This window comes from Eumetopias jubatus, unplaced genomic scaffold (assembly GCF_037043125.1).
Source record: "Eumetopias jubatus isolate StellerSeaLion01/CBP00866 unplaced genomic scaffold, mEumJub1_p1.0 scaffold_10, whole genome shotgun sequence".
Classification (NCBI taxonomy): Eukaryota; Metazoa; Chordata; class Mammalia; order Carnivora; family Otariidae; genus Eumetopias; species Eumetopias jubatus.
In genome coordinates, this window is record NW_028274816.1 from 48238742 (window position 1) to 48260894 (window position 22153).

The 22153-nt window shown below is 56.9% G+C and overlaps 2 protein-coding genes across 3 annotated transcripts; both read left to right on the forward strand.

The window, feature by feature from the left end:
* Positions 1 to 1359: 1359 nt before the first annotated feature.
* On the forward strand, positions 1360 to 8267 carry KIRREL2 (kirre like nephrin family adhesion molecule 2). The gene is made up of 15 exons (XM_028123565.1): positions 1360 to 1411; positions 1621 to 1770; positions 2342 to 2491; positions 2650 to 2810; positions 3188 to 3338; positions 3599 to 3704; positions 3826 to 3974; positions 4301 to 4428; positions 4522 to 4654; positions 4955 to 5055; positions 5204 to 5423; positions 5912 to 6016; positions 6314 to 6414; positions 6757 to 6822; positions 7932 to 8267. The coding sequence occupies exons 1-15, from the start codon at positions 1360 to 1362 to the stop codon at positions 8265 to 8267; spliced, it is 2109 nt and encodes a 702-aa protein (XP_027979366.1).
* Positions 8268 to 10029: 1762 nt separating this feature from the next.
* APLP1 (amyloid beta precursor like protein 1) lies at positions 10030 to 18201 on the forward strand. 2 transcript variants are annotated; one of them, XM_028123562.2, is made up of 17 exons: positions 10030 to 10176; positions 11082 to 11225; positions 11984 to 12116; positions 12325 to 12437; positions 12666 to 12799; positions 12909 to 13093; positions 13556 to 13686; positions 14068 to 14142; positions 14887 to 15045; positions 15123 to 15251; positions 16140 to 16239; positions 16643 to 16750; positions 17014 to 17037; positions 17226 to 17296; positions 17509 to 17571; positions 17702 to 17845; positions 17962 to 18201. In XM_028123562.2, the coding sequence occupies exons 1-17, from the start codon at positions 10030 to 10032 to the stop codon at positions 18058 to 18060; spliced, it is 1959 nt and encodes a 652-aa protein (XP_027979363.1). In that variant the 3' UTR covers positions 18061 to 18201. The 2 variants fall into 2 exon arrangements, with proteins under 2 accessions (XP_027979363.1, XP_087884568.1); XM_088028442.1 differs by having other exon boundaries at positions 17235 to 17296.
* Positions 18202 to 22153: the final 3952 nt, after the last annotated feature.

Below are 22153 nucleotides of genomic sequence, written 5' to 3' on the forward strand. Positions count from 1 at the left end.
ATCCTCCTGGGCCTGTGTGGGGGTGGGAGAGATTGGTGGTTAATCCACTGACTCTAAGACTTAAGACCAGATTTTCTGACCCCCTGCCATCCTCTCCGAACTGCACCATGCTGCAGGCAGGGGACCTAGTTGAGTCCCCAACTCCCAAGAAACTCGCAGTTGAGGCCATTAGCTACTCAGTCAACAGAGGTCTAAATACCCGGTCTCAGAATCCAGAGTCCAAGTCCCTGCCATTTGGAGACGCAAGAATCTGAGCTCAGGAACAACAGAGAACCTGAGTGTGGGCCCCCCAGTCCCTGCAGGCTCAGGAATGTCAGACTCCGAGTCCCAGGCCCCCCCGGCCCCACTCGGTGGGCTCAGGGTCCCGCCCACCTGCCCGGCCAGCTGCGCAGCGCACGGGCCCGCCTGCAGCGTGGGAACGCCCCAGCTGGGCGGCATGCAGCCGTCAGGACAAGCTGCGCGGTTCCCAGCCTCCCGGCCTGGCCCAGCTCGGGCACCGCCGCCTCCCAGGCGTCGCCCGGCAACCACAGTCGCGTGGGATGAGGGGCTGAGCCTGGACTGCGGGGTCTCGGGAAAGGAGGGGCTGGGGGCCTGGATTCCTGGATCCTTGGACGTGCTATGGTTTGCAGCGGTCACAAGGCAGGCAGACGGATATTTTGAGCTGGGGTTTTGAGGCGAGAAGAACTGAACCCCCCTCCTCTTCTCAGGGGTCCCCAGTTGCCCCCAGGCACCCCGGTGTCCTCTTCCTGACCCGCAGGCCCGGGGGAGCCCGGGGCCCCGCCTCCCCAAGCTGCGGAAACTAGCGAAGCCCCAGGGGCTGCCATTTATAGCTCCGTTTCCACTCGGCGCGTTCCCTCCAGGACCCAGGCTGAGCAAGTTTCTTCCACTCTCTCCCCCGCCATGCCCCCAACAAGCCTGGCAGGGTGCAGGTGTCCAACCCAGCCGGTTCGCCCTCCTTTGACCCAGGTGTTCCGGCTCCCAAGACCCCAACTTGGCTGGGGCGCCCGCCCGCGGGAGACCCCGCCCTGCGGTGCCCCCATTCATCGACGTCTCGGCCGCGGGAGTTACTCAATGGGAAGGGGCGGGTCTCCCGGGGGCGGGGCGAGTGGGATCAGGCCCTCCCCGGTCTCTCAGGGACCGAGGGCGCGGAAACCGCTTGTTTCTGAGTATTGGAGACTGCGGCTGAGCCGACTTGGGGAACTCCAGGCCAGAAACGGGGTGGCTCCTAGCCTGCGGCGAAGACCCGGGCGCGAAAGGAGCCCCGACCAGGGTGGTGAGAGGTGTACCGTTGAGGACGGGCTTAGCAAGGAAGCCAGTGCAACAGCAAGTCTACGGGATCTTGGGGGACACACATTCAGAATGCTGGTCCCCGCCCTCCTCCTCCTCCTCTTCTGCCTCCGAGGGCATGCAGGTACCTCGAGGGGTGGGGGAATTGGGGGGAGGATTGTTTGCCAGCTGCCTCTTTATTGGGGTAGATGGAACGGCGGGGGGAGGGGTGTTGTGCTCAGACTCCTAAGTCTGCAGGGGGAGAACTCTGGGAGGCTGGACTCCTGGGTCCTGAATGAGGGAGCTAAGCTCATTGCTAAACTGAACCCTGCTCCCCTCCCCCGATCCTCCTAGGTCTATCGCCCCATTTCCTGCAACAACCAGATGACCTGGTGGCACTGCTGGGGGATGAGGCCCGGCTGCCCTGTGCCCTGGGCGAATACTGGGGGCTGGTTCAGTGGACTAAGGATGGACTGGCTCTAGGGGGTGAAAGGGACCTGCCAGGTGAGACTGTTCTCTCTACTCAGGAGGGGTTGGCTCCCGGTGGGGGTGCTGGGCTTGGTCTGTATCTGAAGTTTCTATTTTGATGTTTTCAAAACATCAATGTTTTGAATGTTTGAATGATGTTGGGCTCAGATGAACATCTGGGAGAACTAAAGTCTTAGCTTCTTCTTTGGGGAGTAGGGGATTTTTATTTGCATTTTAAAATCCTACATAAATGCAGAAACGCACCTAAAACATAAAGGGAAGATTTGTCAAATAGTTCTAAAGTAGACACTCATGTAACTACTACTCACGTCCATTGTCAGCTCCCCAGAAGCCTTTCCTACTCCTTTCTCCTATCATAGGCCTCGGCTCACCCAGAGGTAGTATCTAATCTGACTTCTATGGCAATTGTTCTCTTGCTTTTTTCTGACTTTTTCACCCGCCCCCATGACTCTGGATTGGGAGGGGGTTAGAGTCTCTCTGGCCCAGCACCCACTTTTGGGTGTCTTTCTGGTGTGGGATGTCTGGGGAGGGAGGCTGGGGCCAGGAACTCAGAACCATGGTGTGACTGCCTCTTCCTTAACTGCAGGGTGGTCCCGGTACTGGATATCAGGGAATGCAGCCAGTGGCCAGCACGATCTTTACATTAGGCCCGTGGAGCTAGAGGATCAAGCTTCATATGAATGTCAGGCTACACAAGCAGGCCTCCGCTCTCGACCAGCCCAACTGCATGTGTTGGGTGAGGACCCAGCTCACTTGTCCCTGCGAAGCCCAGGGGACAGCCAGTGCTAGCTGAGTATCAGAGTCCAGGGAGCCCAGAGGGGTGGTCAGTTAGGGCTGGGAAGATTGGGATTTTGGGGCCCAGGATCCAGCTCTGACCCCCAATCCACCCCACAGTGCCCCCAGAAGCCCCCCAGGTGCTGGGCGGCCCCTTTGTGTCTCTAGTGGCTGGTGTTCCTGCAAATCTGATCTGTCGGAGCCGTGGGGATGCCCGCCCCACCCCTGAGCTGCTGTGGTTCCGAGATGGGATCAGGCTGGATGGGACCACCTTCCACCAGGTCAGGTCCAAATCCCCCTGCAGCCCTTGCCCATTCAGGGAAATTTGGGGCCCACTCAGATCATAGGCTTATCCAGAGAGAGGGGCATGGGAGGGAAGAGGTTCAAGTATCGGGACCCTTGGTATGTGATTAAGGGTAAGAACTCCAGAGCCACGCTACCTAGGTTCAAATCCTGGCTCAGCCACTTGCTAGTTCGTTGGTCTTAAGTTCAAGTAGCTTAACCCCTCTGTCCCTCAGTTTCCTTATCTGTACAATAGGGACAATTATAGTCACTTCATAGGGTAATTGTGAAGATTAAATAAAGTGCTTAGAAGTGACACATAGTCAACACTATATAAGGGGTAGATGAAGTCATTATTATTATTCATAACCTCCAGACCCTGCTGAAGGAAGGAACCACTGCATCAGTGGAGAGCATCTTATCCTTGACTCCTTCCCGTCATGATGATGGAGCCACCTTGGTCTGTCGGGCCCGAAGCCAGGCCCTGCCGTCGGGGAAGGATACGGCTGTCACACTGAGCCTGCAGTGTGAGTGCAGTTAGACAGCGGCTCTGAAGCCAGGGGCCCTTGGGAAAAGAGGGACCTGAGGCTAGACTCCAGGGAATGAGGAAGGAGGAGGTTGCGGACCTGGGGCCCTGGGGGAATTGGGAACTGGGCTCCTGGGCTCCTAGCTCAAAAGGAAGAGGAGACTGGGGACCCAGCCCGTGAGAGGCTGGGCATTGGACTCAGGCGCTCCATGGAGGTGTTCCAGGTCCTTGCCCACCGCTGACCATGACCCACCTCCACAGACCCCCCTGTGGTGACTCTGTCTGCAGAACCACAGACTGTGCTGGAGGGAGAGAAGGTCACTTTTCTGTGCCAGGCCACAGCCCAACCTCCTGTCACTGGCTATAGGTGAGGACGAAGGTCACCTCTCCTCAGCCCGGAGCACGGGTTTGGGGAGGACTGCGATTGGAACGTGAGTGGATGTACCTGGGGAGCAGGGACAACACGAACAGCCCCACTCCCTCCGCAGGTGGGCAAAGGGAGGCTCCCCGGTGCTCGGGGCCCGCGGGCCAATGTTGGAGGTCGTGGCAGACGCCTCATTCCTGACTGAGCCGGTGTCCTGCGAGGTCAGCAACGCTGTGGGTAGCGCCAACCGCAGCACCGCGCTGGACGTGCAGTGTGAGCCGGGGCGGGGCCCGGGGTGGGGCCAAAGTGGGGCTGACCGTAAAGGGCCAGGGGCTAGAGTGGGGCGTGGCTGCGACGGGCCTCGGGGAGGAGGTGGAGCCGGAATAGGATCTAGGCGGGGATTGGCTGTGTGCGTCAGTGCCAAGGAGGAGCAGGGGCGGGGCGCGGGCGGGCCCCGGGCGTGCGAGCCGGGAGCGTGAGCCTAGTGGCTGTGGACTGGCCGCCTATACTTGAGCCCTTGGGGCTGTCGTTTCTGAGTGGCTGATCCCGGGTCAGAAGTTGCATCCCCGGCCATGCGACGCCTGCTCTCTCCTCTCCAGTCGGGCCAATTCTGCAGGCAAGGCCAGAGCCCATGTCAGTAGACGTAGGGGAAGACGCTTCCTTCAGCTGTGCCTGGCGCGGGAACCCGCTCCCACGGGTAACTTGGACCCGCAGCGGGGACGCGCGGGTGAGACACGATCTCTGGGGCCTGTGGCCGCGGCTGGCGGTGGACGGGGTTTCCCCTCAAGGTCCTGCCCCTGACGCCCCTACCCCATCCCAGGTGCTGAGCTCCGGGCCCACGCTGCGTCTTCCGTCGGTGGGGCCCGAGGATGCAGGCGACTACGTGTGCAGAGCTGAGCCGGGGCGCTCAGGCCTGGGGGGCGGCGCTGCGGAGGCTAGGTTGACTGTGAACGGTGAGAAAGTGGCGCTTCCTAAAAGACCGGGGAGAGCCTGGGACGGGGAGCGGGCAGAGCGGGCGAGCTCTAAACGGGAGAGGGCGTGGCCTTGAAAAGGCGAGCTGGGTAGACCGCGGGGCCAGGGGTGGGAGCCGGACCTAACGAAGGCGAGCCTCTGAGAGGTTCTGAGTTTGTTGAGGGGTGTGGCCTGCTTGACTGGCGTTAGTGGAGAGGGCCAAGACCTGGCCCCGGCTTATTGAGAATTGGAGTTTCCGAGGGCAGGGCCTCTATCTGACTGGTCCACAATCTCCAAACCAGCTCCCCCAGTTGTGACCGCCCTGCATTCTGCGCCCGCCTTCTTGAGGGGCCCCGCCCGCCTCCAATGTCTAGTCTTCGCATCCCCAGCCCCAGATGCCGTGGTAAGGAAATGTCCCCGCTGTCATGACCGGCCCAGCTGTGATCTCTGACCTCCCAGCCGGACCTCCAAAACTGCTATGACCGACACCCTGCCCGCCCTTCCCCCCCCTTCCAATCTCCTTAATGATTTCCCTTTTTTTGTGCCCCCAGGTCTGGTCTTGGGACGGGGGATTTCTGGCGGCGGGGTCGCAGGGTCGGTTCTTGGTGGAGACGTTCCCAGCCCCAGAGGGCCGCCAGGAACAGGGCCCAGCCCTGATCTCTGTGCTACACATTTCGGGGACCCAGGAATCCGACTTTAGCCGGGGTTTCAACTGCAGTGCCAGGAACCGGTTGGGTGAGGGAGGCACCCAGGTCAGCCTGGGCCGGAGAGGTGAGATCCTGGGCCTAAAGACTCCAAATCTGAGGACCCCAAACCCCCAAAACACCACAATCTCTAAACCAAGGACCTCCAAATACAGACAGCCTTGAACCTTGAAAGCCTCAAAACTACAAGTCCTTTGAATCCTGACACCCCCCCAACAGTAAATTCCTTTAAATATGGAATTCTAAACTGAGAGACCCCTCACACTTAGGTACCCCAAAGAAGGGAAGCTCCAAATATGGGGAATTGCAAAGTTAAAAAACGCTCTAAATCTAGGACTCCCTAAAGCCAGAGAGTTTAAACTTGTGGAACCCCAAATTCAAGAGCCCTTAAACCTGAAGGACCCCGAGCTAGGGACTACAAACTTGGGTATCCCCAAACTTGGTGACCTTTTGAACCCAGGGACTCCAACCCAAGCAAGCCCTGAGTCCCTGTTCCCCAGTTCCTCCTGGGCCTCACACTTAGCCTCCTCAGAACACCCCCTCTCCTCCCCACAGACTTGCTGCCCACTGTGCGGATTCTGGCTGGAGCGGCTGCTGCAGCCATGACGCTTCTAATGGTCATCATTGGGGTGACCCTCTGCTGCTGGCGCCATGGCAAGGGTCAGTGACTGAGCCCCACCTCAGTGCCTTCCCCCAACCCTCTCCTCCCCACCAGCTGACCTGGCCTTGTCCTGGCTCCCGTCCCACCTCTCTGGTCTTGGCTCACCTTCGGGCCCTGATTCCTCCCTCAAGCCCTATGTCCGTCTTCTCAGGGTCCCGCTCCTTACCCGCCCAGGTTCTCGTTGTTTCCCAGCCTCCTGACCCAACCCAGTCCTCTTTCTTCCTGCTCGTTGGTCTCCACAAACTGTGACCCTGCCCCATCCCTTATCTCTGCTGCCCCACTGTCCCTGGCCTCAGCCTCTTTCTCCAAGCAAAAGAACCTGGTGCGAATCCCAGGCAGCAGTGATGGCCCCAGTTCTCGGGGCCCCGAGGAGGAGACAGGCAGCGGCGAGGACCGGGTAGGATGCCAGGGTCCCCAGACCCAACTCTGCCTCTAGAACAATTAGTAACCCAGTCCCAAATGTTCTCCCAGTCCCAGCTGGGCCCCCCAACTCGAAGAGGGCCTGAGTCCCAACAAATGACCCCAGGCTCAAAGGTCCCCCAAGTCCAAATATGCCCCTGACTCAGTTATTCCCTAGACCAGATATGTCCCCAGGGCCCTTTGTCTTGAGTCCAGAGCCCAGCTCCAGGTGCTGGTCCCTCCTGCCCGGCCTCCACTGTCCAGCTGAGGGTTGTCAGGGTCTGGCACTGGGCCAGGAGGACCCTCTGAGCACTCCCTCTCACTAAGCACCCTACCCCAGGGCCCCATCGTGCACACGGACCACAGTGACCTGGTTCTGGATGAGGAGGGGGCTCTGGAGACCAAGGTGAGTGTTGGGAAGGGAGGGGTTCCCTTCACTGGGTCTCCAGCTCTCTCCCTGCTTGGTCCCCTCCTTTTTCACTCTGTTGCCCCCAGACCTGGGCCTTGGCCCCCTTCACCCTTTCTTCCTGCCTCCTGGCCACTTCACTCACCGCTGATTATGCCCACAAACCTGTCCAGCCTTGGCCTCCCCCTTGAGCTTTCCCATCACAGCCCCACCTCAGGCCTCCTGGATGCCTCTGCCAGGGCCCTTCCACCTACCAGGTCCCACACTGGCCTCAGACTTCCCCAGACCTACCCCTCCTTTGGAGTCCCCTCTTTTGAGCTCCACCGACCTCAGTCCCCAAGCCAGAGCCCTTCTGTGTCTCCTCTGTATGTAGCACATGCCACTCTGTTGGCCTAAAACATGCTTTCCTTCCCATACCTACCTAATTCTGTCCTTCATTCCTCTGGTCTCGGCTCAAACATTTCTTGTTCTAGAAAGCCCATGCTTCCCTCCTCACAGCCCTTGGCATGCTGTGTTCTGCCTGTCACAACCGGGACCACGCTGTCCTGGCTTCTGGTCCCCACCCTGAAATCCTGCCTCTGCTTCCCCATCGAGCCTTATCAGTCGGCCTGTCCTTTCCACATCACTCTGCTGACCCCTCTGGACTCTGGGGATTTGCCATGTCCTCTTTGGCCGCGGATCTCCATGAAGGCCGGGGACCCTGGTCTCTCCCCATGATAGTCACCTCCAGCAACAGCATAAAGCATGACACAGAATCAAAGCCTGGGGGCTGGTGGGCAGATGAATGAATGTCTTGGTCTCAATCTCTCCATTCCTCGCCGCATCTCCTTCCACACCCCCAGGCCTTAGCAGGCCTATATCCTTCTGTTGCTGCCTTTCTCTGCCCATCTCCTTCTGTCTCTTTGTCTCTTGTCACTGTTTTTCTGTCCCACTTTGTCTTCCTATCAGTCTATGTGTCTATCTCTGTCTCTGGGTCTCAGCTTGCTCCTATTTCTAAGTCTTTTAGTCTCTCTCTAGGTCATGCTTTAAGTGTGTCTCTCCATTAGGGATCCTAACCTGCCCCCCCCTTATATCCTCATATAACTTAACAAATCCATTTCTCCCCTCAGGATCCAACCAATGGTTACTACAAGGTCCGAGGAGTCAGTGTGAGCCTGAGCCTTGATGAAGGCCCTGGAGGAGGCCTCTTCCTGCCGCCCCCCTCCCCCCTTGGACCTCCAGGGACCCCTACCTTCTATGACTTCAACCCACACCTAGGCATGGTCCCCTCCTGCAGACTGTATAGAGCTCGAGCAGGTTATCTCACCACACCCCACCCTCGAGCTTTTACCAGCTACAGCAAACCTACATCCATTGGACGCCCAGATCTGGCCCCCAGGACTCCACCCTTCCCGTATGCTGCCTTCCCCATACCCAGCCACCCGCGTCTCCAGACTCATGTATGACACCTCTCCAAATGAAGAGTCCTGGAATCTTCGACTTGCCATAATGGATTGTGCTGATTTCTGAGGAATCAGAACAAGTTGGTGACCTTCCTCCTCCAAATCTGAACATTGATGGGAGAGAAAGATCATTACAGTTATCTGGATCACTGGTGTACAGTGAGGTCAGCCAAAGGGGTTGCCCCAAGTGGGAAGCAAGATGGCCATTTGACCAATTATTCCCCTGTGTAAAAGGGATTCACGATGGCAGATGGGCTCTTTGTTGAGGGATGGGGACAGGGGGTGATAGGAGTTAGGGGCAGGGATGGAAGTTATTTCCAGACATTGAAAGAAGAGATTTCAAAATGATCACCTGTACTGAGAAGACAGGCAACATAGGACAGATTTATACAGAAGCCAGACCAGGTTCTGTCCTGGTTCTCCCTGAGGGGCGCTTTTCTTGGCCAATGGAAGTGCAGCCAAGATGGCTGTTCACTCTCTGGGAACCCAAGATGGCCACTATCCTGATTCCTTCCAACTTCCTTCAAGGCCCTGGAAGAATTGAATCCAAGGAGTGAGGATAGGGTGAGAAATGTCAGGAGGAGAGGGGAGTAGAGTGGGGCGGGTGGGGGTGGGGATCTGGAGTTGAGAATATTTATGTTTAATAATAATAATAATAAAAAGTTGAGAAGTGAATGTGTCTTGGGCATTCTCCTAGCATTATCACCCTTCACAAGGAAGGGGTCCATTAAATCTGCCCCCAAGGTCCTTCCTCTACCCTAGGCAATGAAGTGGCTCTGGAACAAAACCATGAGCCATCTCCCAGCCCTTTGCTACCCATTTAGCACCCCAGGCTCTTTTGATTTACATCTATGCAAACACGCATGCACAGATGCACATGCATGACAGGGCTGCTCCAGTTGGCTTGGGAAAGACAGAATTCTGGTTATTTGAGGAGACAAAGCAGTGAGCCCTGAAGAGGAGGGAAGGGAGAAGCTAGAGGGGCTAGAGAGAATAGAAATGCCGTGGTCCTTAAAGCGAGGATGGGTTGAGTCCTGTGGTGCTGGGCACCTGACTCAGGTCATCCTTAAAGAAAGGGCCTGGGGGCTTTGGTTTATGAATCCTTGAGATAGGAATTAAAGGTCCAGACACCTGGGATCCTTGGAAAGCAGACGGAAGGCCAAGACTCCTGTGTCTTAGGGAGAAAGGGCAGGGGCTTGGTCTCTGGTCCTGAAAATGAAGGTGCCTGCAGCCCGGACTCCTGAATCTGAGGGAGAAGGGGACTGGGTCTCCGCAGCTGTGTCCTTGATTAGGGAAATTTCGGGGGCCTCTATTACTGGGACCTCAAGAGAGGAATTTGCTGCGGGGAGAGGTCTCCAATGCCGGCATGCCTGGAAGAGAAAACTGATTTGTGAGCGTGTGGGTGGGGGGGAAGAGAAAGCTGGGGGTGAGGGTCCTGAGGAAGGGCTCAAAACGGCGGAGCCTATGACCCAGACTCCTGGCTAGGCCCTTGCACGGGGAGGGACTCCCAGAACCTCTAGGAGGCGGGGGCCTGGCGCTGGCTCCCACCCGGGGGTTCCCGAGCTGCTCCAGTCTGCGCAGAGCGGCCACGCTATTGTCCTGGCTAGGAAGGCGGGGCCGGCGTGGGGCGGGGCTGGCGGCGCCGGCGCAGCCCGGGGGCGGCGGGAGGAGGTGGCGGCGGCGGCCGTGGCGCTGGGAGCTCCTGTCACCGCTGGGGCCGGGCCGGGCGGGAGTGCAGGGGACGTGAGGGCGCGAGGGCCGGGACATGGGGCCCACCAGCCCCGCCGCTCGAGGTCTGGGCCGCCACCGGGGCCCGCCGCTGCTGCCGCTGTTGCTGCCGCTGTTGCTGCTCCTTCTGCGCGCGCAGCTCGCCGTCGGGAGCCTGGCCGGTGGGAGCCCCGGCGCGGCCGAGGTGAGGCCCGGCCGGGTCCTGGGGGATGGGGGAAGGGGCGGGACCGGGACTTGGACCGGGATGCGGACACGTCCAGGGCAGAAAGCGCAGTCTTTCCAGCTAAGTGGCCGGGCCCCATACGCCCCTAACGGCACTAGGCATTCATGAACCCAGGAGTTCTGGTCCCAGCTCCCCCATCTTCTGTCCTCCCAGCCGCCTCCCTCCCCTAGCTTAGGAACTGACTGTTCCAGAGCCCCTGGTCCCAAAAGTCTAGCCCCCTCAGACCCTCTTGACCTAGGTGACTCAGCCCCAACCCCTTCCCACCTGAACATGGGACCCACCAGACAGTAAGACACCTGAATCCAAGAATGTTGGCCCCTTGCATCCTCTGGACCCATTTGAGGGCCCCCGCAGCCTCCCAGAACCCAGGAGTCTAGGTCTTCAGTCACCGACCCCCGACCCCGGATGCAGCTCTCCAGCCCTCAAAGGATGGATGTCCAGGCCTGCAGGGCCCTGAAGCCAGGCCTTGTCGTCTTTGCACTGGAGAATGGGACCCTGAGCTAGGGATGAGGGAGGAGGGGCCAGAACGCCTGGGTTCTGGCCTCCTCCCCCGCGATTCAGTTTTAACCCCTTCAGGCTCCAGTGCGGCTGCGCCGGGGTGGGGGCGGAGCCTGTCTCCGCGGCAACAAGGCCGCGAGACTCCCGGGGGACCCGGGTCGCCATAGCAACCGGAGAGCTGGGGCGCCCCCGCCCTGTGGGAGCTGTTTCCCGGGGAACAGAACCTCTTACGAGGCGGGTGCGCGATGCTTTGTGGAGGGGGCGGGTGGCTGGGGGTCTGAACTTCTGGGTCCTAAGGAGCAAAGGTCCGGGGGACCCACGTGCCAGCGTCCCGGGGCCCTCGCTGACCCCTCCGACCCGACCCTCAGGCCCCGGGGTCGGCCCAGGTTGCTGGACTATGCGGGCACCTAACCCTTCACCGGGACCTGCGCACCGGCCGCTGGGAACCAGACCCACAGCGCTCGCGACGCTGTCTCCGGGACCCGCAACGCGTGCTGGAATACTGCAGACAGGTGGGCGGGACCTACTGGGAGGGGCGTGGTCAGCGGGAAAGTCGTTCCGAGACTGGGCCGCGTGGCCCAAAAGAAGCTAGTGGTACAAAAGGCATGGTCCAGGGAGAATGAGGATCTAAGTAGGCGGAGGAAGCTAGGAGGCGTGGCCAAGAAAGAGGCGAATTTAGGATAGGGCAGGACCTGTTTTTGAGAAAGTAGGTCAGGAAAAGAGAACTGTGCAAAGAGGGCCTGCTAAGGACGGTAGCCAGTGAGGAGACAAGAGTTTAGCAATCTGTGGTGGGCTCCTTAAAGAGTAGGGTATCGGTGGGCGTGGCCAGGGGTGAGGCGGGGCTAAGAAAAAAGACCTTTTGGACCTGCAAGATAGGAAAAGGGCTGGAGCCCAAGGAGAGTAGAAAGCTAGGAGGCGTGGCTACGAAAAGGCAGTTCTAATACAGAAAGAAGGGATGCTTCCTGAGAAGCCAAACCGAGGAAGAGGTGAGGCTTAAAGGAGGGCCAGACCTATTGGGGGAGGGGACAGAGGTGACCCGGAGAGAGGTGGGTTTACGGGATTAAGTTTCTGGGTGGTTGGCGGGGCTTCTGAGGGAGAGCTACTGGGGGCGTGGCCAGGGGGCCTGCTGGCTTAGATATGTAAGACCGATTCTACGGAGAAGCAGAGCCTAGGGGGATCACTAGAGCCTTGAAAAGGGACGTGGCCAGTGGAGAAGCACGGCTGGCAGGGGCGAGGCTGTGAGTTGATCGCCCCTACCCGGTGCCCCCAGATGTACCCGGAGCTGCAGATTGCGCGTGTGGAACAGGCGACACAGGCCATCCCCATGGAGCGCTGGTGCGGGGGTGCCCGGAGTGGCCGCTGTGCCCACCCCCACCACCAGGTTGTGCCTTTCCGCTGCCTGCGTGAGTCACAAGCTGGGGGAGGGGATTAGAAGTGGGGGGGTCTCCCAGGGGTGAGATTCTGGGCCCTGGGCTCAGGTTCACATTAGGGATCTGGATGTCTGGTGCCAGAGTGGGGCAGAGAAACCTCTGAGGATAAAATGCCTGGATTCTGAGGAGGGCAGAGCTAGTGTCTGTGGGAAGGTCTCACCCTGGTGCCCCCATTCCTCAGCAGGTGAATTCGTGAGCGAGGCCCTGCTGGTGCCTGAAGGCTGCCGGTTCTTGCATCAGGAGCGCATGGACCAGTGCGAGAGTTCAACCCGGAGGCATCAGGAGGCACAGGAGGTCAGAACCCTGGCCCATCCATCCTCACCCCCCAGAACCCAGGAGTCCAGTCCCCTAACACCCCGTCCCCTCCAGAACCTGAGTCTGGGCCTCAGCCCCCTCTTCCCACTGGGACAGAATCAGGAATCCAGGCTCCAGCCCCATCAACCACCAAGACCTAGGCATCCAGGCTCCCCTCTACTCTCTCCTAACCCACAATCCTGGCATCTGGGTCTACTCTTTCCACAGGCCTGCAGCTCCCAGGGCCTCATCCTGCATGGCTCGGGCATGCTTTTGCCCTGTGGCACAGATCGGTTCCGAGGTGTGGAGTATGTGTGCTGCCCCCCTCCGGTGACCCCCGATCCATCTGGGACAGCAGTTGGGTGAGTGGGAGGGAACCCTCCATGCCCGTCCCAAGGCTTCTGAGGCAGGAAATGGAAGCCTGGGGATGCGGGTTAGATTCTCATTGCCTTGAGTCTTCTGTTCCCTCAGTGACCCCTCCACCCGGTCCTGGCCCCTAGGGGGCAGAGTAGAGGGGCGTGAGGATGAGGAAGAAGAGGAATCCTTCCTACAGCCAGTAGACGATTACTTCGTGGAGCCCCCACGGGCTGAAGAGGAAGAAGAGGGGGAAAGAATTCTACCATCAAGCTCCCATAGCCCTGCAGGGATCAGCAAAGGTGAGATGGTCTCTGGACCCTTCGTCCCTCTACCCTGGAGGGAGGATGATGGGAGGGAGCCTTGGTGTAGAGGCATCTTTAGGAGGGACGTGTTGGGGAGAGACCCAACTGGGAGGAATGGAGGGGATGGGAGTAACTTGGGATAAAGAAGAGGTGGAAGGGCTGTCCTGTGAAGAATGCAAAGGCTGAGGGTGTTTTAGGGGTACCTGGAGGTAGAGGAGCCATCTGGTTGCTCCTAATGGTTATTTGGGGAAAGGCTGAAGGATGGTATAATGGATTCCCAAGCTTTGCAAGAACAGGCCCGGTTCGGAGCTAGATCTCTCATGATGCCCCACAGCAGCTATGGTTATGTGGACACATGGTGGCCTCCAGTGTGCTCTAGGAGATATAGTTCTCCAGGAAGGGAAGGTGACCTGGAGATGGGCTTCACGCTGATTCCCTGATTTCCTGGCCTTCTTGCAGTGACCACCACCCCAAGGCCCACAGATGGTGTGGATGTGTACTTCGGCATGCCTGGAGAAATCAGCGAGCATGAGGGGTTCCTGCGGGCCAAGATGGACCTGGAGGAACGTAGGATGCGCCAGATTAATGAGGTGATGACCCTGGGAGCCCCAGGATTTCCCACAACACAGAACTCCCTAAATCAACACAGAATTTACTCAGGCGCACATTGAGCCTGCCTCCAAAGACTCCCCAAGCCCCCAACAACCCCTAGCCCTCAACACCACCTCTAAGATGATCAGGGATCCTTGACCTACCTAGAATCCCACTGAAATGCCACCAAGATTCTATGGAAACTCTGGTACACTGTATTCTTATACTTTAAATTCCCTTCGGAGCCTTAACCTCTCATGAACCCAAGAGCCAGTGGGACCTAAGGGATCTGGAGGCTCCAAAGTCTTGAAGAGGGTCTGGGGGACTCACTGGGTAGAGCAGGGTGGATTCCAGGATCCTGAAGCTCCCCTTGACCCTAGGTGATGCGTGAATGGGCCATGGCAGACAACCAGTCCAAGAACCTGCCGAAGGCTGACAGACAGGCCCTGAACGAGGTAGGACACCCTCCAGCAGGCCTTACTCGTGGAATCCACTACCTGGAACACACCTGGTCTCAGCCTGGTTCAGGCCTCACTCAGTTCTACCCCTTCCGAGTTATCTTGGTCTCTTCTGGCCCCCACTCCTCCATTTGGCCCCACCCCTCTAGGCCTATGTCTGACCTGACATTTCTCTCCTCCTCAGACTGGCCATGTTTTGCCTCATCTCTCAGGCCCTGCCCCCTGAGTCTAGTCCCACCCCTCTAATCTCACTTTTACTCAGTCCCTCCTCAGTAGGCCCAGCCCCGTGACTCACCAGTCACCTCTAGGCCTCGCTAAGGTTAGCTCCATTCCCTGACTCTTACTCCGCTCCTCTCTGTCATATTCCTGCACTGACCATCTCCAGTTGGCCCCGCCCAAGCCTAGAGCCTTCCCTGGCCTATAATACTTGGAAAGTTATCTCCCCTGACCTCGAGCCAGCTCAGTTCCTAGATCGTCCCCACCCAGTACAGTTCCCCCCCCCCCAGATCAGCTCCCAGTTGGCCTGGTCCTGCCTGCCCTCTGCCTGGCCCTGTATCCCCACTCCTTCCAGTCAAGTGTCCTGTGATCTGGTCCCACCCTAGGGTTGGTTCTACCCGTGCCTAGACCCATGGCACCACCCCCTCCACCACCTGGCCCTAGAGCCCCTCCTTTCCAGACTGCCTTTGGCCCGGACTCACCCGTCTTCACCTTTGCGGGCCCTGTGCTCACCTCCCTCACCAGCACTTCCAGTCCATTCTGCAGACCCTGGAGGAGCAGGTGTCTGGTGAGCGACAGCGCCTGGTGGAGACCCACGCCACCCGAGTCATCGCCCTTATCAACGACCAGCGCCGGGCTGCCCTGGAAGGTTTCCTGGCGGCACTGCAGGGGGACCCGCCTCAGGTGTGGGAGCTGTGGGGGCAGAGGGCCAAGGGTGAAGAGATCTGGGGCAGGCCTGGCAGCCTTCGTCCCTTCCACAGGCGGAGCGCGTCCTGCTGGCCCTAAGGCGCTACCTGCGCGCCGAGCAGAAGGAGCAAAGGCACGCGCTGAGGCACTACCAGCACGTGGCTGCCGTGGACCCCGAGAAGGCCCAGCAGATGCGCTTCCAGGTGCTCAGACCCTTCCAGCTCCCAAATACCCCGTCCTCCCTCCGACCCCAGTGTCTGGGACCCCATCCCTCAGACACTCTTTCTGTCCCTTGGACCCCCTTCCTATCCCTGGCAATCCCCCACCCCTGTGCCTTGGGACCCTTTCCAGCCCCTTGGGTCCCTACTCCCTGACCCTAGAACGCTGCCCTCACCACCAGCCCCCTCACTCGCACCCCTGTGCCTTTGACGCCCTTCTTGTCCCTTGGTTTCCTATGTCCTTTCCCAGAATCCCCCTCCTGGGCCTCGCACCCTGTTCCTGTCCCTCCGCTCTCCCTTCTCCCTCACCCCACTTGTTTTCCGTGCAGCCCTTGTTCTGTGCCCTCACATCCCCATTCTTAGTTCTTGGGTGTTCTCTTCCCGTCCCTGACTACTCCGTTCTATGCTTTTGAGCTCCAAACTTGCCCTTGAACCACATCATTTCCACAGGACCCTCTAATCCCACTTCCTTCCATATAACCCCTGAAACCTCACTTTCTATTCCTCAGACCCTACTTCCTGCTTCTCCTCCTCTCTCACGTCCACTTCCTGTCTTCTCTGCCATATTCCTTGTATCCTGTGCTTACATGGTCTGTGGCGCACTTTTCCTAGTGACTACTCCTTTCCCTTCTGCCTTACTTCCTTTTCCAAGCCCTTCACCTCCTGTCTGCTGTACATCTTTTCTTTTTATTCTGCTTCTCCTCCTCCAGTTTTCTCCCTCCTGTGGCCCAGTTCCTGGACTTTGGACCCTACTTCCTGTCCATAGCATATGCTACTTTTCCTTGGACCCTGTTGACCTTCTGCTTCACCCTGCCTCAGTTTCCCCATCTCTCCCTACTGCCCCTTTCATCCTTCATGCTCACTCCCGCACAGGTGCAGACCCACCTTCAAGTCATTGAAGAAAGGATGAATCAGAGCCTGGGGCTCCTTGACCAGAACCCCCGCCTGGCTCAGGAGCTGCGGCCCCAGATCCGTGAGTGACTGTGACCCCTGGTTCCCATTCCAGGGCTTCTTAAGGCAGGCGCCCACCTTCTGTTGGTTAAAGCAAGTGACAAAACCAGTCCAGATTCAAAGGAAGAGCCCCCCATGAGAGAACGAACACCAGAAAGTGTGACCTACCGCAGCTCCCAGATCTGCTGTGACTTCCTACTGGATATCCCATACCTGACCCTGCTCTTTAAAGAACCCATTCTCTTGAGACTTCAACCTCCATTCTCCTTGCCGGGGGTGTCTCCATCTAGCTCCCCACGTTCCCAGATCATACCTGTGGCTATGCCCGATCACTCTACTGTTAGGGTGCTGTTTATTCCCCCAGTTTTGTTTTGAGGCATCCCTGTGCTCATGACCTTGACCCCCTTTCTGCGTGTTCCCCTCAGAGGAGCTCCTCCACTCTGAGCACCTGGGTCCCAATGAGTTGGAAGCCCCCGCCCCAGGGGGCAGCAGTGAGGACAAGGGTGGGCTGCAGCCTCTGGATTCCAAGGATGGTGAGTTATCCCAAATATAGATAACCCCAGGCTTTGGGAGACAGGTACCCAACCTCCACTCTAATCCCCTAAAGTCTGGGGGTATCTGAGCCACCACAGTGAGTGGGAGAGGATAGGAATGGATGTCTAAGGTTGTGGAGGCCTCTGTAGGATCCTTGATCCTCCTGCCTTGGCCCCTGGGAGGGTGTGTCTCCACCCTTTCCTCGATGATGCCCTCCTTTCTTCACTGTTCCTCCTGTCTTGCCTCCTCTGGATGCCGGCAGACACTCCCGTGGCCCTTCCCAAAGGTGAGTATCTCCCAGAATAGACCCCAGCCGCCAAATCCCGCTAGTCCCTGAGCCCAGAATGGGAAAGGGTCCATACACTGGGAACTCCAGACCTGCTGGGGTAGAGTCCGGTGCGCCTTCTGACCGCCTCCTCAGGCAGGGGTAGCACCATTCTCGACTCTCAGGAATAAGATAGGACTTGGGGTTAGGGTCTGCAGAACAAGATGCTGCATCCTCTGGGAAAGAGAAGATGTCCCCCCTGGAGCAGTATGAGCAAAAGGTAAGTCAGACCTGTGGGTGCCTGAGGGTGGATGGGAGAGGGGTCCTGGACTCCAGGGTCTGAAGGAGGAGGGTGTTAGGGGTTTGGATTCCTTGGCCTGAGGGAAGAAGGGATTGAGGACATGGACTTCGGGGTCCTAGGGAAGAAGAGGGCTGGGGGATGCCCTCTTGGGGCCCAGACTCCTGAGTCCCTTACACCTGCTGCTTCCCCAGGTGAATGTGTCTGTTCCAAGGGGTTTTCCTTTCCACTCATCGGAGATTCAGAGAGATGAGCTGGTAAGAGGGGGACTGTTCTGGGTACTAGGGGGAGAGGTCAGAAGTCAGGGGCTAGGCTGGGACTCCCAAAGCCACACAGGGCCTTGGTGAGCCTCAAAGATGGCCCCTGCCCCATGTCCTCTCCACGCAGGCACCAGCAGGGACAGGTGTGTCCCGAGAGGCCGTGTCTGGTCTGCTGATCATGGGAGCAGGTGGGGGCTCCCTGATCGTCCTATCCCTGCTGCTCTTGCGCAGGAAGAAGCCCTATGGGGCTATCAGCCATGGAGTGGTGGAGGTGAGAGACACAGAGACATGGGATGGGGGAGGCATTCCAGAGCCTGGACGCAGAGGAACTCTGAGATCTGCGGTCAGGTCCCTATGCCCCTCTGCTCCTCCCGGGCCCTCCTGCAGGTGGACCCTATGCTGACCCTGGAGGAGCAACAGCTTCGGGAACTGCAGCGTCATGGCTATGAGAACCCCACCTACCGCTTCCTGGAGGAACGACCCTGAACCAGTCCCCTTTACCCCTTTTGGCTGAGCCCAGTCCTTCCCTCTTCCTGGAGCCCCAGAACCCCAACTCCCAGCCCGGGGGAGGGGTCTCAAAAATGTTCATTTCACACTCTTTGTGAGGGGGCTGGAAATTCTTATTTCCCCTTTCGAATTCCAAATTCCATTCCCGAGAAATCCCCAGGTATTCCCAGCTACCTCCCTGCTTGGGACTTCCTCACCTTAATTTATTTTGTTAAGTTAATTTATTGTTCCTTAAGGTGACCACTAGCTTGGTCCCAGTGTCTGTTGTTCCCTAGAATTCACCTTCCCATGTGCTCTCCACTAACAACCCAATAAAATCCTTTTCCCCACCATGCCAGCCTGCGTCTCTGTGGGGGAATCAGGGTGTAATCACAGCTCTGGACGCTTTTGTGGATTCCCTGCCCAGGCTTCCTTCACCTCTTCAAACAGTATGTAGGATCTTTAAATCTGGGCGGAGCCTGTAGGAAGGGCTGGGGGTTGGCGTGCAGGGGGCGGGGCCCAAAGGCTGGCTAGGCTCCCCCGCCCACTCAGGAGCTTTCCGTGGTGCTGAACGGTTGGTTACTTCCAGACCTCTATTTGCTGAATCCCAAGACAGACTCTGAAGAAGCTGTGTTCTGGCAGTTTCTCCTGCCTTCTATTCACCCTCACACTCAATCACACACAGCATCCACCCCCAACCTGCGATCCCAAGGAGGGACTAAGAATCTTGAACCCCTCTTCCCATTCACAAGTTTTCATCCCTTCTTTGGGAGGCAATAGGAATCCCCCCTGAGGCATGGAAATTCCAGTTAGGTGTCCCAGAGAGGGGAATGTGATGTCTGCAAATGCCTATTGGAACTTAAACCTTCATGTGCCCCGGCTTGTGACGTTGGGGTTAATCCTCTGCAGATGCTGTTCCCTGCCCTCTTGGGTTGTTATGGGGATTAAAAGGGTTAGTATTTGTGGAGATGTTAGAACTGTGCCTGTTACTTCACAAGTATTTGTTAAATGAATTTTAAAGCAGTATGGCAGCAGGGGGACCCGGGTGGCTCAGTCGGTTAAGCGTTTGTCTTTGGCTCGAGTCTTGATCCCGGGGTCCTGGGATCAAGCCCCGCATCGGGCTCCCTGTTCAGCGGGGAAGTCCGCCTCTCCCTCTCCATCTACCTCTCTCCCCCGCTCATGCTCCCTCTCGTGCTCTCTCTCTCAAATAAATAAAGAAAATCTAAAAAGAAACAAACAAAAACAGTATGGCAGCAAATACTCATAAAGCACTCACTCTATGCCAGGCACTGCTCCCAGAGCTTTTTACATAGAATGACACACTTAATTACTTCTATCCCATGAAGCAAGTACTATGACTATTCCTGTTTATAGGTTAAGAAATGGAGATAAGAAGGTACAACACATGCCCTTGGTCACCACCTAGGAATGGCCAGAGTCAGGGATTCAACCCGGGCAACCTGGCTCCAGCATCCATACTCTTAGTTATTTTGCTAACCTGCTGTCTAGTAATTCGAGGCTGTCCCATATGCTGTTTAGGATGTGCACTGCAAAATTCCAAGTGATACCCTTCACTTTCCAGACACTGTAGATTTGCATTTTTACCACAACTTCCCAGCAGGTGGCAGTAACGTGTCACGCTCTAAGGTCAGCTTAGTACACAATTTTCTGACAGATGGCTTAGGGAGGAAGCACCTAGAATTAGATTTTCTCCCAAAGAGCCCATGAGCTCAGAGTGTCTCACCATAATATATACATGTAAATACAAGTCATGTATATTAAATATAGACGTGGTAGACACCGGGAGGAAGATGCTTACATGACGCAAGCTGGATACAATCATTGGAGAACCCAGTTTCCAACAAACTTCTGATACTGATTATACCTTTAGTTGTATTGTACTGTACCTAGAAAAAAAATCTATGACTAGTATGACAGGGGAAAATGCTGCCTTTGTGTTTTCACAGTCAAGGGTGATCAACAGGCTAACAATGAGTAAGGAGCTCCAAGCTGGTGGAACAGGAAGTGAAAGGCCATTTTGCTCACTATGCTCAAGTGTGTGATTCCTTAATAATGTTTACATATTAATGGCAATACTTAGGGTAATTAATTTTAAAACATTTATTACTGAAATTCCAGCAGGGGATTGCTGTTGTTCATTTGATGCTCTTGTGCCACTAAGCTGCTCTTCTTTTCCCATTGAAAACAATTGATTAATTTTTCTTTTAATAATAGTTTCTTAGAGACATTTTATCATTCTGTTATTTTAATATGTGTGTGCATGTGTTTGTTGATACATGTTGGGATATACATCTTATATGTCAGTAGACTCTAAGATGCCATCAATGATAAGAAATATCCTTATGGGGGCGCCCGGGTGGCTCAGTCCTTTGAGCATCCAACTCTTGGTTTTGGCTCAGGACCGATCATGAGTACTGGGACTGAGCTCCACGTTGGGCTCCACGCTCAGCATGGAGTCTGCTCATCCCTCTCCCTCCCCCTCTGTCCCACCCCCCACTCACACACTCTCTCTCTAAGATGATAGATGATAGATAGATGATAGATAAAATACCTTTATGTACCACAAAGGAAAAAATACAGAAATTAAACTATGCCACACAATGACTGTAAGGTGAATTCCAGTTAAGTTCTTAGACTCTATGGAATAATATTCCTATGAATTCTTCATGGGTCAGCTGCCACTATGTGCATACACAGAAGAGCAATGTATGCTGGTACAGGGCTGCTCATGTGGGAGACTAACACAGGTAGCTCCTGAAACTCCGCCTCCCAATATTCAAGCCCTGGGGTAGCGCCCCCTCCCCAGATTCTGGGCTTGGCCATGTGAATAACTTTGACCAGTGTGATGTCAACAAGCATGATGCAAGCTAGGACTTGTTCTCTTAGGACACTTCCTCTTGGGGCGCCTGGGTGGGTCAGATGGTTGGGCACCTGCCTTCGGCTCGGGTCCTGATCTCAGGGTCCTGGGATAGAGACCCACATCCGGGTCCCTGCTTGGCGGGGAGCCTGCTTCTCCCTCTCCCTCTACTGTTCCCCCTGCTTGTGCTCTCTCGCTCTCTCTGTCAAACAAATTAAAAAAAAAATCTTTAAAGAAAAAAAAAAGAACACTTCCTCTTGGAACCACCCCGTGAAGAGGTCCACCCACCTCCCTGGAAAAACCACATGGAGAAAGAGATGCCTGGCCCACTCCCGGTGGTTCCGGCCATCGCAGCTGAGCTAGCAGACATGGGAGTGAAGCTGTCCGACCCCATCAGGCCTCTAGCTGACTGCAGCCACATGAGTGACCAGAGCAGGACTGTCCAGTGGAGCCCAGCCCAGACTGTAGGATCATGAGCAAATAGAGATGGTTGTTTCAAGCCTTACCTTTTGGGGTGGAGACACGGGCACATGCCCCGAAGTGTGCTTGGTTTGCTGTCCTTGAGAGGCTCTGAGCAGGGGGGGGGCTGAGTCAGAGGGCTCTCGGCGAGGCTCTTTTGGTGATAAGATTGGGATGGAGTCCAGAGCGGAGGCTGTGGGACAGTTACGAGAAGGGGGCACTGTGGAGGTCTGCTTGGCTTGGGTCTCCCCAGAAGCAGGATTTGAGGACAATCTATTGGTAGGGGAGGTGGGACAGGACCCAGGAAAGGGAAAGCAGTCAGGAAAGGGTAAGTCATCAAGCCAGAGGCAGTGGGTGGGGAACGGGAGCGTAACTCTGTTGGGGAGCTCTGAGAGCCTGTGTAGAACACGCACTTCCACGTTATCCTCACAGAGAGGCGAGGGACCTGGAGTCTTTCCGCACCATCTCCTTTCGGTCTCTGGTTTGAGGGCTGTTTGACGGGAAGTGGCATAAACTCATTGGCACTTAAGGCTACCAGGCTCACACCCAGGGTAGAGTGGAGTGGGCACCAGTGGTCTCGCGATGCCCACAGGCAGGCGGACCACCAGGTGCTGACTGGGTAAAGGCGACAGGATGCAGACTCGGCACCTCCAGTCTGCTACACACCCCACCCCACACAGTCATCCGGACATGCCTCCTCAGCCAAGCAGCACGGCCGCTCCCCTGCACCGACACCCCCAGAGACTCAGACAAAGA

Coding starts and splice junctions, on each gene's coding strand:
- KIRREL2 (XM_028123565.1), top strand. CDS start 1,360: ATGCTGGTCCCCGCCCTCCTCCTCCTCCTCTTCTGCCTCCGAGGGCAT. Junction 4,429..4,521: donor CCCGCAGCGGGGACGCGCGG/GTGAGACACGAT, acceptor ACCCCATCCCAG/GTGCTGAGCTCCGGGCCCAC. Junction 4,655..4,954: donor GGCTAGGTTGACTGTGAACG/GTGAGAAAGTGG, acceptor TCTCCAAACCAG/CTCCCCCAGTTGTGACCGCC.
- APLP1 (XM_028123562.2), top strand. CDS start 10,030: ATGGGGCCCACCAGCCCCGCCGCTCGAGGTCTGGGCCGCCACCGGGGC. Junction 11,226..11,983: donor TGCTGGAATACTGCAGACAG/GTGGGCGGGACC, acceptor CGGTGCCCCCAG/ATGTACCCGGAGCTGCAGAT. Junction 17,572..17,701: donor AGATTCAGAGAGATGAGCTG/GTAAGAGGGGGA, acceptor CTCTCCACGCAG/GCACCAGCAGGGACAGGTGT.